Source organism: Solanum stenotomum, chromosome 4 (assembly GCF_019186545.1).
Source record: "Solanum stenotomum isolate F172 chromosome 4, ASM1918654v1, whole genome shotgun sequence".
Classification (NCBI taxonomy): Eukaryota; Viridiplantae; Streptophyta; class Magnoliopsida; order Solanales; family Solanaceae; genus Solanum; species Solanum stenotomum.
This window is the reverse complement of record NC_064285.1, coordinates 26,496,330-26,511,993: the sequence shown is the minus strand read 5'-3', so window position 1 is coordinate 26,511,993 and position 15,664 is coordinate 26,496,330. Positions and strand designations below refer to the sequence as shown.

General features: G+C 35.1%; 1 protein-coding gene across 1 annotated transcript; it reads left to right on the top strand.

The window, feature by feature from the left end:
• The first annotated feature begins 5,174 nt into the window (after positions 1-5,174).
• LOC125863075 (uncharacterized) lies at positions 5,175-6,838 on the top strand. The gene is made up of 2 exons (XM_049543228.1): positions 5,175-5,922; positions 6,243-6,838. The coding sequence occupies exons 1-2, from the start codon at positions 5,226-5,228 to the stop codon at positions 6,281-6,283; spliced, it is 738 nt and encodes a 245-aa protein (XP_049399185.1). The 5' UTR covers positions 5,175-5,225; the 3' UTR covers positions 6,284-6,838.
• The last annotated feature ends 8,826 nt before the right edge of the window (positions 6,839-15,664 follow it).

Below are 15,664 nucleotides of genomic sequence, written 5' to 3'. Positions count from 1 at the left end.
ATACTGAGTAATAGACATACATTGAAGAACAAAAGATTCTTCAAGAATTCTTGAGGTTGCTTGTTCTCATGATAAGTTGATTGGATCAACTTATGTTGAGACTAAATCCCTAAATTCTGAAAAGTATAAAAGGTGAATATGGACCCATTCACCTATCATGTAATATGATAAAGAGATGCATCTATAAAATAATCACATGTGTGTTTGTTGTCAACTTGCAGTTTGACACTCGCAAAATTGAGTGTGCAAGATAATTGAGTTAAGAGCACAACTTTCAGAATATGAAATCAAGATAATTCCTCTTGATAATATTGATAAATATTCAAGATGATGTGACATTAAATCTCTCAGATAGTGAAATCATTGCTTATGAAAATAAAGCTTCATATGTTGATCTGAAATACGATATTTGCATACAAAAGTAATTGTACGCATCAAAACAATAAATTATGATCAATTTTTCTCTTAATTGGTTTATGGTCAGGGACCAAATATTTTTCATCTGATAATTTTGATGTGCAGTATATGATTAATGAATATACTATGATGCACAAAGATGGATTCTCCAAAATAGATTGAGATATATGTTAGTTTGTCTAACATAAGGGGGAGATAAGAAGCAATCAAGAGTTGCAAATGCTCCTATTGAATATCTCTAAAGGACAGAGTCTACGACATGCATGAAGCATGATAGACTAATCTACTCTGAATAAAATAATCCTTGAAAAAGGGGAGGATAAAAAAGAATCAAAATGATCATAATAAGGAGACAATGTGCTCTTAAAGAGCCTACGACATACCGCTTCATCAAACCTCATGAGAGTAGTACGTACTTGAGAATAATGAAGTGATAAGATCTCAATAAGTTATGTCATATTGTGAATCGATACAAAATGATATATCATTGACGATACCTTTGATACAATAGCGCGTAATATTGTAAAAGATTATGATGATACGACTTATTCGTCTATTAAAGCATGTTGGTGTAGAAACAATCATCAAGTGAAAAGTGAAATGATGCATCTTGGTAAGCGTAAAGCTTATTTGACTTGCAGTCTAGACACTAGAAGATGTCGTGATATCACTTGACAAAATCAATATGAAAATTTCTGAAGGATTCAAAATCCAAATTATGTACAAGTTTTTGGAAAGCTTGTTTATAATCCTCATATATAGATTAACACAATCAAGAATCTTTTGTATTGTTGTGCAAGTTGATGACTTGAATTGAAACTCTTGAAGAGGTTTCAAAAGGCTATAGATTATTTGCTTAAAGAAGTTGAAGTAAGGAACTTGCAGAAATCTTTGATCTTAAAGGTATGGTTCATAAAATGAGATAGAAGGAAGCATATTTCGTCAAAACTTTTTTTACACTCATGAGCTCCCAAGAATGGCGATATCAACATGCAACAGGTTTGTTCAAGTAATACTATAGTTGATTTATTACCAAGTCTCTACCAAGTACAACTTTTAAGAGGATGGTGCACAAGCTTGGAAAACAAAGATTCAAGTTTTTGACTGATGTTCACATTAGGGAAAGTTAATACGCGATGTACTCTTTTTTCCTCACAAGGTTTTGTCCCATCAAATTTTTCTTGTAAGGTTTTTATTGAGGCAACCTAATGCGTATTATTAGATATGTGTACTCTTTTTCCTTCACTAAATTTTTTTCCCACTGATTTTTATCTAGTAAGGTTTTAATTAGGCACATAATCTACCGACATTCAAGGGGGAGTGTTATAAACATATTTGTATTATAGTGAATGCCTATTATGTGGAGTCCTTTTAGGGTATGGTAAGGAATCCTACCTGGGGACCAAGTTAGGTTTCCCCTATAAATAAATGAATTTTCCTTCATTGTAAATCAAATATGCGGATCCCTAAATATCATTCAAGAAGAATAAGAAATCTTCTCTCTTCTCACTACTTTCTTCTTCTTATTCTATAGTTTCATAACACATCGTTATTAATTGTAATTTTTTGGCTTAATATCGTGTGAGCAAAATTTAAATATTATCATTTTTTCGATTTTTGCATATTGTTGTTAAATTATTTATTATTTCATTTTTTAAATATTACTTTATATGTAAGCATTATTCATAAAGCTCACACAATCCATAAAAAATTTAAATATTTTTTTGATGTTTGTGCTATTATATCTCAATAATTTTATGTAAATATGTGAAAATGAATTATGTGTTAAGAACGTGTGTTGTAAAATAAAAGTTATCACTTATTTTCTTAAATAATTATACATTTGCAATTCCTAAATTTATGCAACATTATCTTAAACATATATCGTGGAAGTTAAGTGGTAACTGAAATTTCACACTTTCAACATTATTTAATTCGTAAAGGAGTCACTTGACTTCTTCTAATGTTTTTGCCCTTACTTTAATATAAAAGGTAATACTTCTTTTTTAATAAAAATGTTTATTTTTTAAGAATAGTTCTCTAAATACTCTTACATTACAATCTAAATATATTAGAATATATTGAAACTGCAATAAAATTAAATTAAAGGTTTCATACTTGATCAGATATCTTAACTTTTTAGAAATATTAATTAAATAGAGATTAGCTAAATCTAAATATCACTAATATAAAACAGAAATAACAACACTCCCTGTTTCTCTCCTTACATAACACACTTTAAATTTTATTTTAAATTAATAGATTTTTTTTTATGGAGTTATAAGAGATACATAAAAATATATATGTAACTATCAAAATTTGAATGTAAAATAAAACTGTCAAAACTAAAACAATTATCAATAATTAATTTTTAATACAAAATGAATTTGAATATTAATTAATCTATGTATTAATTTTTGTGGTACAGATATGTGACAATTTTTATCTCTTTTATCCATTTAGACTCAACAAAATACAACACTAAGTAAATAAATAAAAGACAAGCGAAATTAGTAATAAATAATCTGTAGATGCATCTTCTCATTTGTTTATCTAAACTTGAAGGAGTATAGTTTGTTCATCCATCCCTTTTCGACTTTGTAATTGTTAGGTGAGAATGAGGTCTGAAACAATTGCCAAAATTTTCAACCTATGAAATAAGTTGTTGATTTTTAGAATAAAGAATTAAGTGATATCGGTGTAACATGTTCAAATTTTAAGGCAAAAAATTTAAGAATAAAAAACATAAAAAAAAAATGAATAATTGATTATTGATTGTCAAGTGCAATTTTTTTGGATATGTACATTACAATTTATGAAGATATTCTAAACTGAAAAAATAGAAAAATAAATAAATAATCAAACCTATTTTATTTATCATATATAATCAAATCAACCTCTTCTTAATCTTGAAGCTTTGACTGAAATAATTATAGATCTTTCGCAACCATCATAACTTCAATTACTCATCGAAACGTAACTTCAATAGCATTGATCATTTTGTAGAAATCATCCTATAAAGATATTTAGAAAAGAAAAAGGAAAAAAAAGAATGGCATATAGAATCTACAGACATTTAGATATCAAATAAGAGAAAATTTATGAGTAATATTATAAATAAAAATTGTGTAAGATAATGAATATGAGGAGATGGGGAATGAAAAAGTTAGGCATGATTTTTCACTGCAATTCATTTTTTTCTAAAAAAAGATGCAGTTACTTTTGAAAAAAAGATAATTTACTCTTTAAAATTGTTTCCTTAAATAAAGGATTTTAAGTTCAGTTTTCTCTTCCTAAATTAAAGAAGAGAAGGTCAAAAGGTAGTCTTCTGCCATCAACCGATGCATCCCATCTAGTTGCATAATTTCTGTGAAATCTTTCCCAAATTCTCTAACCTGGTATAGCGCCTGAATTAAATTCAGATGATCGCTGCACAAAATCAGACTACTTTGGTTTCTCTGTGTACACCCATCGAAATATACTTACCCTTAAGAAAGGTAACACTTGTTGTCCACAATTATGTATTGGACTTGGAAGATTCTGAATTGATGATATATGTAAATTCAATTCCAACAATTCTCTACTTTGTTTTCCCCAATCGTCATCTACTTCTTTAGGGTATGATCTCCTTATGCCTTGGAAAGTTAGTTAAGTTGTTGGTGGACTGAACGAAGATAGACTTATTATACACAATTGGCAAAGGTCCAAGGATGTATTTTTTGTGCGGCTATTTAGTAATTAAGAAACAATTTGAATTTAAATCAAGGTCAGACTTGTGATGCTTTCTTTTCCTTCTTCCTGCGATATATATATATATATATACGTATATGCGAGCTGTCCAATTAAGTTTAATTAAAGTTGTTTGTAATTAATTAGTTGATTAGTTAGTTTGTTAAACTAGTTACAATTCTGTCAGAGTTAGTTAAGCTGTAGCATTTTAGCTTTAAATACAGATGTATGAGCTTTGCTCAAGTTAGTTGTGTTGATTGATAATGAGAAGGTTTCTTAGTTTCTTTTCTCCCATGTATCTTCACACATCTCCTCTATAATTCTTCCTCCATTGTTGAATACTCTGCATCTTATCATGGTATCAAAGCTTAGGTTCTCAACCTAGCTGTTATTCCGTTGTATTTCTTTCAGTTTTAGATTACAAATTCCCGGTGCGTATTCATGGCGATTGAGGATCAGACTGGTAACACACCAGCAGTTACTTAGGTTGTAGAGATTGATCATCATCATCCATTGTATCTTCATCAAAGTGATACACCAGGAAGTTCTCTAGTCTCTATTCAGCTTACTGGAGAGGAGAATTATGCAATTTGGAGTCGATCAATGCGTCTAGGGTTGCTGGGAAAGAGCAAATTGGGATTTGTTGATGGTAAGCATCCTAGAGAAGTTTTTCCTTCTTCTCTTCATGATCTGTGGGAGAAGTGCAATGCCATAGTGCTCTCATGGATTATCAATTCTATCAGGAAGGATTTACTGAGTAGTGTTATCTATGCTTCTAATGCTTCTAATGTTTCAAAGGTATGGATCGATCTAAATGAACGATTTGATAAGGTTGATGGGTCTAGGATTCACTACCTTCATAAGGAGATTCATACAATGTCTCAAGGAACTTCCACTATATCTAGCTACTACTCTAGATTACGTGAGTGCTGGGATGAATTTGATGCAATTATGCCGTGCCCAGGGTGCAACTGTCCAGAGTCCAGAATATATATGCATCACTTTGAGTATCAGAGATTGCTGCAGTTTTTGACTGGCCTAAATGATTCCTATGCTCAGAGTCGTAGTCAGATTCTCTTATGTCTCCTACACCCTCCATTAACCAAGCCTATTCCATGGTGGTTTCAGAGGAAAGCCAGAGATCTTTGGGCAAAGCAGTTCAATCTGCTGAGGTGGGTGAATGTATTGCATTCTACAGCTCTGGTAATAGAGGCAATTTTAAACAGGGATCAAGCTCTAGTAATACATCCTCCAGATCTAGATATCATGGAGGAAGTTTCTCTAGTTCTGGTGATAATTCCACCTTTGGTGTTGGTATGCCTAATGGATCATCTTCCAACCTTAAGACTGCAAAAGGCAATCAAGGTCTGTACTGTGATTACTGTCATCATACAGGTCATACCAGTGGTACTTGTTATAGACTACATAGTTACCCTGCTAACTTCAAGCACACTTTCAAGAAGAAGTCTAGCAACTCACCCACAGTTGGAAGGGGAGGGACTGCTCACTATGCTGCTGGAGATGCTAACTCTCAATGGAATAGGAATCTTGCATCTGATCTTGGAGGCTATGCAGGTAGTTCTATAAATGCATCTAGAGGGTTCCCAAATTTTCCTAATGTTGGCTCTGTAGGTCAATTTGGAGAAAGTTCATCACATATGGCTTCTCAAGGACCATATACAAGTGCTCCATACTTCACACCTAAGCAATATCACCAACTTCTTCACCTCCTTGATCAGGGCAATGAAAGTAATGGTACAACTCTTTCGGCATCAGGTATGTCTAATTATACTACCTCTCCTACTGGTGGTTTTAACTGGATAGTGGATACGGGGGCTACTCATCACATGGTAAACAATCCTAGGATTCTATTTGATGCTAAATCCTGCTCTAATTCTAGATCAGGTAATGTGTCCCTGCCTACTGGAGGTATTGCAAAAGTTAGTCATTTAGGATCTACTACAGTCTTGGATAATCAGACAGTTCATAATGTGATGTGTTTACCTGATTTTCAACACAATCTACTGTCAGTTTCAAAGCTTACAAAGGACTTAAAGTGCTCAGTCAACTTCTATCCTAATTTATGTATTTTTCAGGATCTCTACAGTGGACAGGTGAGAGGGATTGGTCAACATGATCAAGGTCTATATGTGATGAATTTCCTGCAATTTTTTGAAGCAAGCTGCTGAGAATAAAAGTCTCCATAAGACCAGTTGTTGTTCTTTTCTAGTTAGAAAGCAGAAAAATAGCATAGGCCTAGCTTTATGGCATAAAAGACTAGGGCATGTGCCTATACACACATTAAAGAAGCTGAAATACTTTGATAAAGTTTGTATTACTGATTCTGATACTGATCATTGTATTGTATGCCCTTTGGCTAAGCAATCCAGACTTCCTTTTCCTCTTAGTTCTACTTTGTCTGATGCCTGCTTTATACTCATTCATGGTGATGTATGGGGTCCCTACAGAGTCCCCACTCATGATGGTAAAAAGTACTTCCTTACACTAGTTAATGATCACTCCAGGTATACCTGGTTATTTCTTCTCACCTCCAAAGCTGAAGTCATAGTAGCTCTCACAAATTTCATGTTGATGATTAAGAATGTGTATTCTACATCTGTTAAATTCTTCAGAACTGATAATGGGTGTGAGTTTTTTAATTCCCAAGTCTCAAATTTGTTAAATACTCTTGGTATTGTCCACCAAAGTTCCTATGTATACACACCTCAACAGAATGGGGTGGTTGAAAGGAGGCACAGATATATCCTAGACACTGCTAGGGCTATAAGGTTTCAATCCAATGTCCCTCTTAAATTTTGGGGTTACTGTGTTACAACTGCTGTTTATCTAATCAACAGGTTACTATCTTCCACTCTTCAGGGGAAGGTTCCTATTGAAGTCCTTCATAACCAACCTCCTGATCTTGGTCATCTCAGAGTCTTTGGCTGTTTGGGATATGTTACTTGTCTTCGAAAGTCCGATAAATTCTCTCCTAGAGCTCTTCTTGCTGTCCTTCTTGGTTATTCTCTTACTCAGAAGGGCTATATCATGTGTACTCTTCGTGAGGAAGACTTCATAGTCAATAGATATGTCCTTTTCAAGGAAGATATTTTTCCTTTTCATCATCCAGTTCATAAGAGTTCTTTTCTGTTTCCTGTGCCTTCACTCTCCTCTGACTATTTTCCTCCTAATAATGTGCAGATTCCTATGTCTAGTACCCTTGTTCATGATCCTCCCTCTGCATGTGCTGAGGCTCCTATGCCTTCTGACCCTGTTCCTTCTGCGCCTCCTACCTTGCCTCTTGATGTGGCTCCTAGGAAATCCCACAGGACCACCAAACCTCCTATATGAATGCAGGACTATGTAGCTCCTTCTAAGAGCCCTGTCTCTTGTCAGTTTCCTATTTCCAATTATGTTGCCTATGACTGCTTGTCCCAGTCTTATAGCATTACTTTAGCTGCATATTCAGCTACTTTAGAACCATCTAGCTACTCTGATGCAGTAAAGAATCCTCTGTGGATTGATGCTATGAAGCTAGAAATTGCAGCTTTGGAAGATAATCACACATGGACTTTAGTTGATCTCCCCCGGTAAATCTCCTATTGGATGTAAATGGGTATTCAAGATCAAATACAAAGCCAATGGTGAAGTTGAAAGGTACAAGGCAAGACTTGTTGCAAAGGGGTTCAGTAAAAAAGAGGGCCTTGATTATACTGAAACTTTCTCTCCTGTAGCTAAAATGGTCACGGTGAGGTCTGTGGTTGCTGTGGCTGCTGCAAAACACTGACCTATTTTTCAGATGGATGTTCATAATGCTTTCCTCCAAGGTGATCTTTATGAAGAGGTGTATATGCATGTTCCTCAGGGGTTTGGTAGTCAGAGGGGGATTGGTAAAATGTGCAGACTCAATAAGTCTCTATATGGTCTTAAACAGGCACCTCGACAGTGAAACAAGAAGCTCACTGAAGCTCTGATAGACCTTGGTTTCTGTCAAAGTCATTTTGATTACTCTTTGTTTACCAAACGGGCAGATTCTCAAATTGTTGTGGTGTTAGTATATGTGGATGATTTACTTGTTACTGGCAGCAGTTCAGAGATAATTCTACAGACTAGAAATGATCTGAAGCTCAAATTCAAGATGAAAGATTTGGGGAAATTGAAGTTCTTCCTAGGCATTGAATTTGCCAGGTCACAGCAGGGCATTCACATGAGCCAGAGAAAGTATGCTCTAGAGTTGATTGCTGAGATGGGATTAGGTGGAGCTAAGCCAGCTAGCACATCTATGGAAGCCAATATCAAATTGACTTCTGTTGACTTTGATGATCATATAAAAGGATCACAAACTAAAGACACTGATAGAATTCTGGATGATGCAGGTCCTTATCAAAGACTAGTTGGAAGATTGCTCTATCTAACAATGACCAGAGTTGACATCACCTATGTAGTGCAAGTGCTAAGTTAGTTTATGCACAAACCAAAACAATCACATATGGAGGCTGTCTTGAGGGTAGTAAGATATATTAAAGCTGAGCCTGGACTTGGTTTACTTATGCCTCCAGAAGACACAGACAAGTTAACAACATATTGTGACTCTGATTGGGGAGGATGTATTGAGTCAAGGAGGTCTGTCACTGGCTACATTGTAATGTTTGGTAATGCTTTAGTGTCTTGGAAGTCGAAGAAACAAGACACAGTATCCAGAAGCTCAGCAGAAGCTGAGTTCAGATCCATGGCTTCTACTGTGGCTGAAATAACTTGGCTAGAAGGCTTGTATAAAGAGTTGGGTGTTAGCATCAGTCGACCAGTGCAGCTGTTTTGTGATAGTAAAGCTGCTATTCAAATTGCAGCTAATCCGATTTTTCATAAGAGAACTAAACATATAGACATCGATTGTCATTTTGTAAGGGAGAAGATAGTACAAAATTTGGTTCAAACACAACATGTATATACAAAGGAGCAGTTGGCTGACTTACTTACTAAGAGTCTGGGCAGACTATCCCATGACTACTTAATGTCCAAGCTTGGTTTGAAGAACCGCTTCCAACCATTAGCTTGAGGAGGGGTGTGGAGTTATACGTATATGCCAGCTGCCTAATTAAGTTTAATTAAAGTTGTTTGTAATTAATTAGTTGATTAGTTAGTTTGTTAAACAAGTTAGTTACAATTCTGTCAGAGTTAGTTAAGCTGTAGCATTTTAGCTTAAAATATAGATGTATGAGCTTTCCTCAAGTTAGTTGTGTTGATTGATAATGAGAAGGTTTCTCAGTTTCTTTTCTCCCATGTATCTTCACACATCTCCTCTATAATTCTTCCTCCATTGTTGAATACTCTGCATCTTATCAATATATATATATATATATATATATCATTTGTTCCTCCTCTATGTTTATAATCCATGTAGCACATCACCTTAACAATCCTTTTTGGTGTTCCTCCTTGTGCCGTGAACAACATGCCAGAATTGCATTTATTTGGCCTTAAATTACGTCACAAAAATTTTTTTATCTTCACACAAAAACATCTACAATGCTTCTCCAATTACCCTTTACATCTTGAGTATTTTTGGTGTTTGCTTTAAAGTCCCTTTAATTTTCCCTTTAATAAACTGCCCTTTTTCCCCTTCTTTAAACACCGGAAGACTGCTGCCTTTGACAACTCCCATTTTATTTTTCTTCTGTTTTTGAAAGTTTGGTCCAATTTTATAACATGCTCTCTCCGTTTAAAAAAGAATGACCTAATTTGATTTGAAACGAAGTTTAAGAAAAGAAAAAAGACTATTGATCTTGTGGTTCTAAATTAAAGTTATGTCAAATGTACCAAAATACCCTTTAATTTTGTGGCATTAAACATGCCACGTGAAAAGTTGAAGTTAAATTATTGCCAAAAAAAGGAAATAGTTCATTCTTTTTTAAACAGATTAAAAAGGAAACTAGGTCCATTCTATTTGAAATAGAGGGAGTAACATTTCAGAAATAAACAGAGATTGCAAATTCCCTGCAAAACTGTTAGAATTAACATCTTGGCCTCTTAACCTCTTCAAAATCATAATAAGTCAACACCTTTCCTCTTCAAAAACAATTTCATGCCAAAATCTTAAGGCCTTCGATCCCAACTTTCCAATGCACCGAAAACACAGAAGGAATTTAGAGTAAAATAATTCATTGTTTCTAATGTTGTTTTGGCTCCAAATTACAACAGAAAGGAGAAAAATGATGAAAAACTTCAACAAGTTCACACTTATGTTGATGGCTACCTCTGCCCGATGGACGCACTAGAATGGATTATGACTATCAATCTCACTTCGAGGGATTCTAGATGTCGATACCTTGATTATTCATTCTACACACTCCGTCCAGCAAGACAAACAAGCAAATATGCAATAAACATGTATAGTAGTTCTTCAATTAGTATATATATATATATATATATATATCTTTTAATTTGGATCTAGGCGTTATCCTTTCAACGGCTTTACTACTTCCATCCCAAATTATTATCCACTTACTTTAAATTTGTGTTAGTGTTCAAGGATGGTTGGTCCAACTCATACTTTGTACTAGATCAGTTTATGTAGGAACCGCTTTTACATTTCACCATTAGTAAAAAAAAGTTTTCATGCGTGCCTGCACAAATGATGCCATGGACTCTAAGGAAGCTCCTCAAGGAGGATTCAGATGGTTTCTCGAAATTTCTCACCGCTAAAGCTTTGGTTGAAGATCTATAATTCCACCCTATTTTAAACTTTATGCACATATATTATAGCTAATATTAATGTGGTGTACGTAGTTTTAGTGGTAATCGATTAAATTAATTACCACACAACATTTCATAAAGAAAGAAGGAAACTACATTTTAAAAAATAATTGCTCCTCTTGAAAAGGAAATGTAGGATACTAATCCAGGGGTGAGACATGGGATGATGTTGCAAGACTAAATGAAGAAAATAGTGTTTTACAGGAAGCAATGGTACTTCCATTATGAGGGCCTAAATATTTTCAGTTACTATATAAATTTTCTGCAGGTATACACATACTTAAAATGGAAAAAACATCTTTTTTATGATCTTTAGAGGAAGCATAACCATCAAATTGCCACAAACTTTTTTCCTTTATTGTTTTTGTTTTGTGCTTCTATTTTCACTTTATTATAATGCTTTATATTTAGCTTGGTAATACTTACGCCTACATTGTTTCTCTAATGTAGGGTCCGACACTCATATCTCACATACTTGTGGCTAGCTGATCTCTCTCTTTGCATTTGAAGATTGGTGAATCCTCATGTACTGAGGACCAAGATACTTTTATAGTTTTTTTTATTTAGGTTTTCAAACATTGTATGTGGTGTATTTATTATGTCCCAAGCACTTCGTTTGATGTAGTAGATGGTTTGTTGAGACTATGTTAGACTTCCGCTTTGTCAAACTCTTTTATAATATGAATATGCTTCTTTTGAAATCTTTCATTTCTATTATCTTGTATAATGTATGTTAAGTGGCTTGTGTAGTGTCTTTTGGGGTTCTATAGTTTAGATCGTGTGATGAGTGGTGGATTTGCACTCATTTGAGGCCCTTTTCTTACTATTATGTGGCACTCAAGTAAAGAAAGAGGATAATTACCCTTTGAATTGTGCTAATTTTTGGTGTTTGTTCCTGGGAGGAACAATGATGCAAAAAAAAGGAGAAAATGAGCTAAGCATGGCAGGAATTGAGTCCCAAATCTTGGGTTTGAGAAGGAAGTGGTGGTCGAATATGACCAACATCGGTTTGTATCTCCCCAAGCACTAGAGATTTATTATGTTGATTTGATGAAGAAGAAGTTACTTTTGGGAAAGAGGCATATCACTTTACAAAATTGAGGAAATGCTTTCGAATTTCTACCAAAGGTTGATAACATCCGGATGGATATGCTTTGCAGCAAAACCTTGCAAGGAAAATGAGAAATGGGTGAGAGAGTTTTATGCCAACCTCATGGAGACTGACATGACATCAATGTTAATCATTATTTAGGGCAAGGTTGTCAACTATAGGCAAGAGGCAATCAATGCAATATATGGGTTACTCAACCATGATATCAAGGCCTTTACGAATTAAGATTGTGAGTCAGGTGCTTGGTAGACTTCAAAGCTATGTCCAGGATGAAATGTTTTATGGGCCGTACAAAGGCCTCGATCTTATGCTTAAACTTGACCGCAGAGGAAAGTACATGGATGTCAATCGTGTGCAGCTGTATTTCCCTAAGTGGGAACATTAGAAACATTCTGGTATTGCAAGCACAAATAGTGGCTTGCGTACTTGATGATGTCCTACTGAATATATAGGTCACTTGATTATGAATGAGTTCTGAGAATTCAAAATGCATGACAACCTATAGCTCGTTGTTCCCTCTCTGAGCACGGAGCTTTGTAAGCGAGCTGAGGTGGATGTGCTTCCTAGTGACACTTGGATTGAGCCTAAAAATTCGATCTTTGCACATAAGATGCATGGTGAGGGAACAATGATAAAAAACAAGAAGAGGAAGGTTGACTCTGGTAAGTCTGTGCATGTGCATGTGGAGGATAATTTTCCTATACCTTCAACGGTGGGCCCTTTTGAATCATAGCCAACTGAGTTGCAGGTCATGAAAAAGTTAGTGGCGAAGCTGATGCAAGGGCCAGGTGAGTCGTCTTCGAGGCCAATATCCTATGTGCCTCAAAGTGAGTTTGATGCCTACTTGAAAGATCAAAGGAAGCAAAAATCTCAACTTACAAATCTGGAGAAAGCCTATACTAGTTTGGCTAAGTCACATGGTGATTTAAGCATCTCACATAGTAAGATAAAAAAGCGCGAGAAGAGTAGAGACAAGGTCTTCACTCATATGTGGAAAGGGGTAAAAGTCCTTTGGAAAGTTTTGAAGGCAAATGAGCCACTCCCGACTTCTAAGCATGAGGAAAATGGAGATGAGCCCGCTACATGGAGCAATGATGGTGAAGATGAGGATAGTGAAGCCACCGATATCGATGGAGAGGATTGAGGTAGCCTAGGGAGCCCTTCGTATTCTCTTTTTGAGTTTCATAGTTGTGTTGTGAGGACACTACATAATTTTTAGTTGGAGGTGCTCCCATTTGGGTTATTTTATCTTATTTTGATTGACATGTTGGATTGTTGTTTAGATGTTTTATTGTTTTTTATTATTGTGTGGATTGGTCATTTTTATTTATGTTTTAGTTTTATTATAGTAGTATCTTTTTATTAGTTTCTTGTTGTAGTAATAATTTGTGATGGTTCTGTTTCATTCTTGTATGCCTTGAAGCAAGAGAAGTCTTAGTACCCGTACCTTGTGAGTTTGGAAGCCATGGCAAAGGCTCGATAAAAATGCTTGAATTTTTCCAATGATAGACCAGGTGACGTCATTCTTAAAGGCAAATCATTGTTTTGTTGAGTGTTGTTGGCTTGGTGGTGCCTTGATGTGAGGGTGTGACTTGTTTGGTACGAATAGATTTAGTCAAGCCTTGTGAATCATGAAATGAGCACCCCTCCAATATTTTTGTGAAAATGAATGATTGTGTGACAATGTTTTGACTCTTTTTGTGACTCCAATTTACTAGGTGGTAGTGTAAAATAACTATGATTTAGGAAGTTGAATTGTGCCATCTTGAATAGTTTCATGTCATTTATGGTGAGGTTTTGTTGAATAATGTCTTGTATTCACTTGTGTTAACTAGAACTTGCCCGGTTAGTCTTAAAATATTGGTCTTGATTGAGTTTGGTTGGTGCAATGATCTTCAAATTTTTTTGATTGTCCTTGAAGTCCATTTAGCCTAAAGATCCCACTTTTGCACTAAATATATCCTTAGTTGTCCCATTTTGAGCCTTATCCTTTTTTTATTGGCATCCATATTATAAGCCTTGATCCTTTTTGAAAAGTAACCTTCTTTGGAACCCTTCTCTCTTTGAACTTGAGAATTGTGAAAGTTAAGGCTAAAAGCCTAAGTTGGGGTGTTATGGAAAACTAATAAATGGATGCTTATCACATAAGGGTTTGATAAAAAAAAAACAGTTTGAGCATGGAGGAGGAAAATTTCAAAAGAAAGAAAAGGTATGAAAAAAGAAAGAAGGAATTTGAATAAATGAGACTTAAATCCTCCAAAAGTTGAAAATGGTTGAATGTGGGGAATCTACAATGAAAGAGAGGAAAAATAAGAAAATAATGTGAAATGTGCATTGAGTTGAAAAATGATGAAAAAGTGGAAAAGTTGTTGATTAAAAAGTTGTTGTGTAGTTGTCAAAGAGGGTGTAGCCACTTGTACCTAAATGTTATCCTAAGCTTCCCTAAGCATACATTACAAGCTTAATAAAGTCCTTTGAGATCTCCAACCGAATGAAGTTGAATCAATATCATTTGAAAATATGGGTAAGCCTACGGTGCCACATTTATGTACATGAGATGATCCGTTATGAGTGTGAGTGCTTGCATTATTGTCCCTTGTATTGTGAATACTTGTGTGTTTTGTGGGACATTTCTTTTCTTTTGAGGGCGTGAATGCTAGAATATATTTGTGAAGTTGATAGATTCCAAAATTGAGTCAAGGGACATTTTTAGTTAACTAGTAATTGTGAGTCACTTCTTGAGAATTCTTGTTGTCACTTGATCATTCTTGAAAATCATTGAGTTTTGGAATTGTGCTTGAACTTAAGGGAGTGCTTGGAATGGGAATCACTTGTTTGCTTGTTAATTATTAGTATCAACCATAGTCATGACCTTGATCCTTTGTTAAAGTGGAAGAGTGTTGTGCTTAAATTGAGTGTCTCTTATGTTTTGAATTTGGTTTTGCTTAAGCACAAGTTTTAAGTTGGGGGTGTTGATGAGTGGTGCATTTACACTCATTTGAGGCTCTTTTCTTATGATTTTGTGGCAAGCACACAAAAGGTGGGCCTCACCCACCACAAATAAAAATAATTTGTCCTCAAATGCAAATAACAAAATATTCAGCAACAAGAATAAAGAAACTCAGAGCGGAAGGTAAAGAGGGAGGTCCTGTTTATGCATCCGCTTCATCTGCATGTGCATTGTTGTTTGATGCATCAGCTTGATATAAAACAATAACTTCCGAAGTGTTTCCATTCTGGTTTGCATTGTTTTTATTTGCCTTAGCTTCTACAGTGATGTTAGCTTCATCCATTCTATCCACATCATGAGCCGCCAAAAAGGAATCTATGGCTGTATAGAATCCTCGTCTCCACGGAGAAATTGTGGGATCAATAAGAATCCTACTTCTGGCTCTATCTTTCTTGGTATATTTCCTTTGTCTGGCTAGCTTTGCTTTCTTTCCATCTTCTTTAAACTCACGTGCTCTTACATTCCAGGGTGGTTCATTTCTCCCTGCGACTTTTGGTCTAGCCATTTCTGCAAAGACTTCGAATAAAAGTTAGACAATAATTTAAACAGGAGAAGAGAGGGTTCCAAGTGCGAAATTGCTTATCTAGCCAGGCTATATGCTGAAAGTGATGTACGAATGATATAAAGGTGCATAGAAAAGGCGA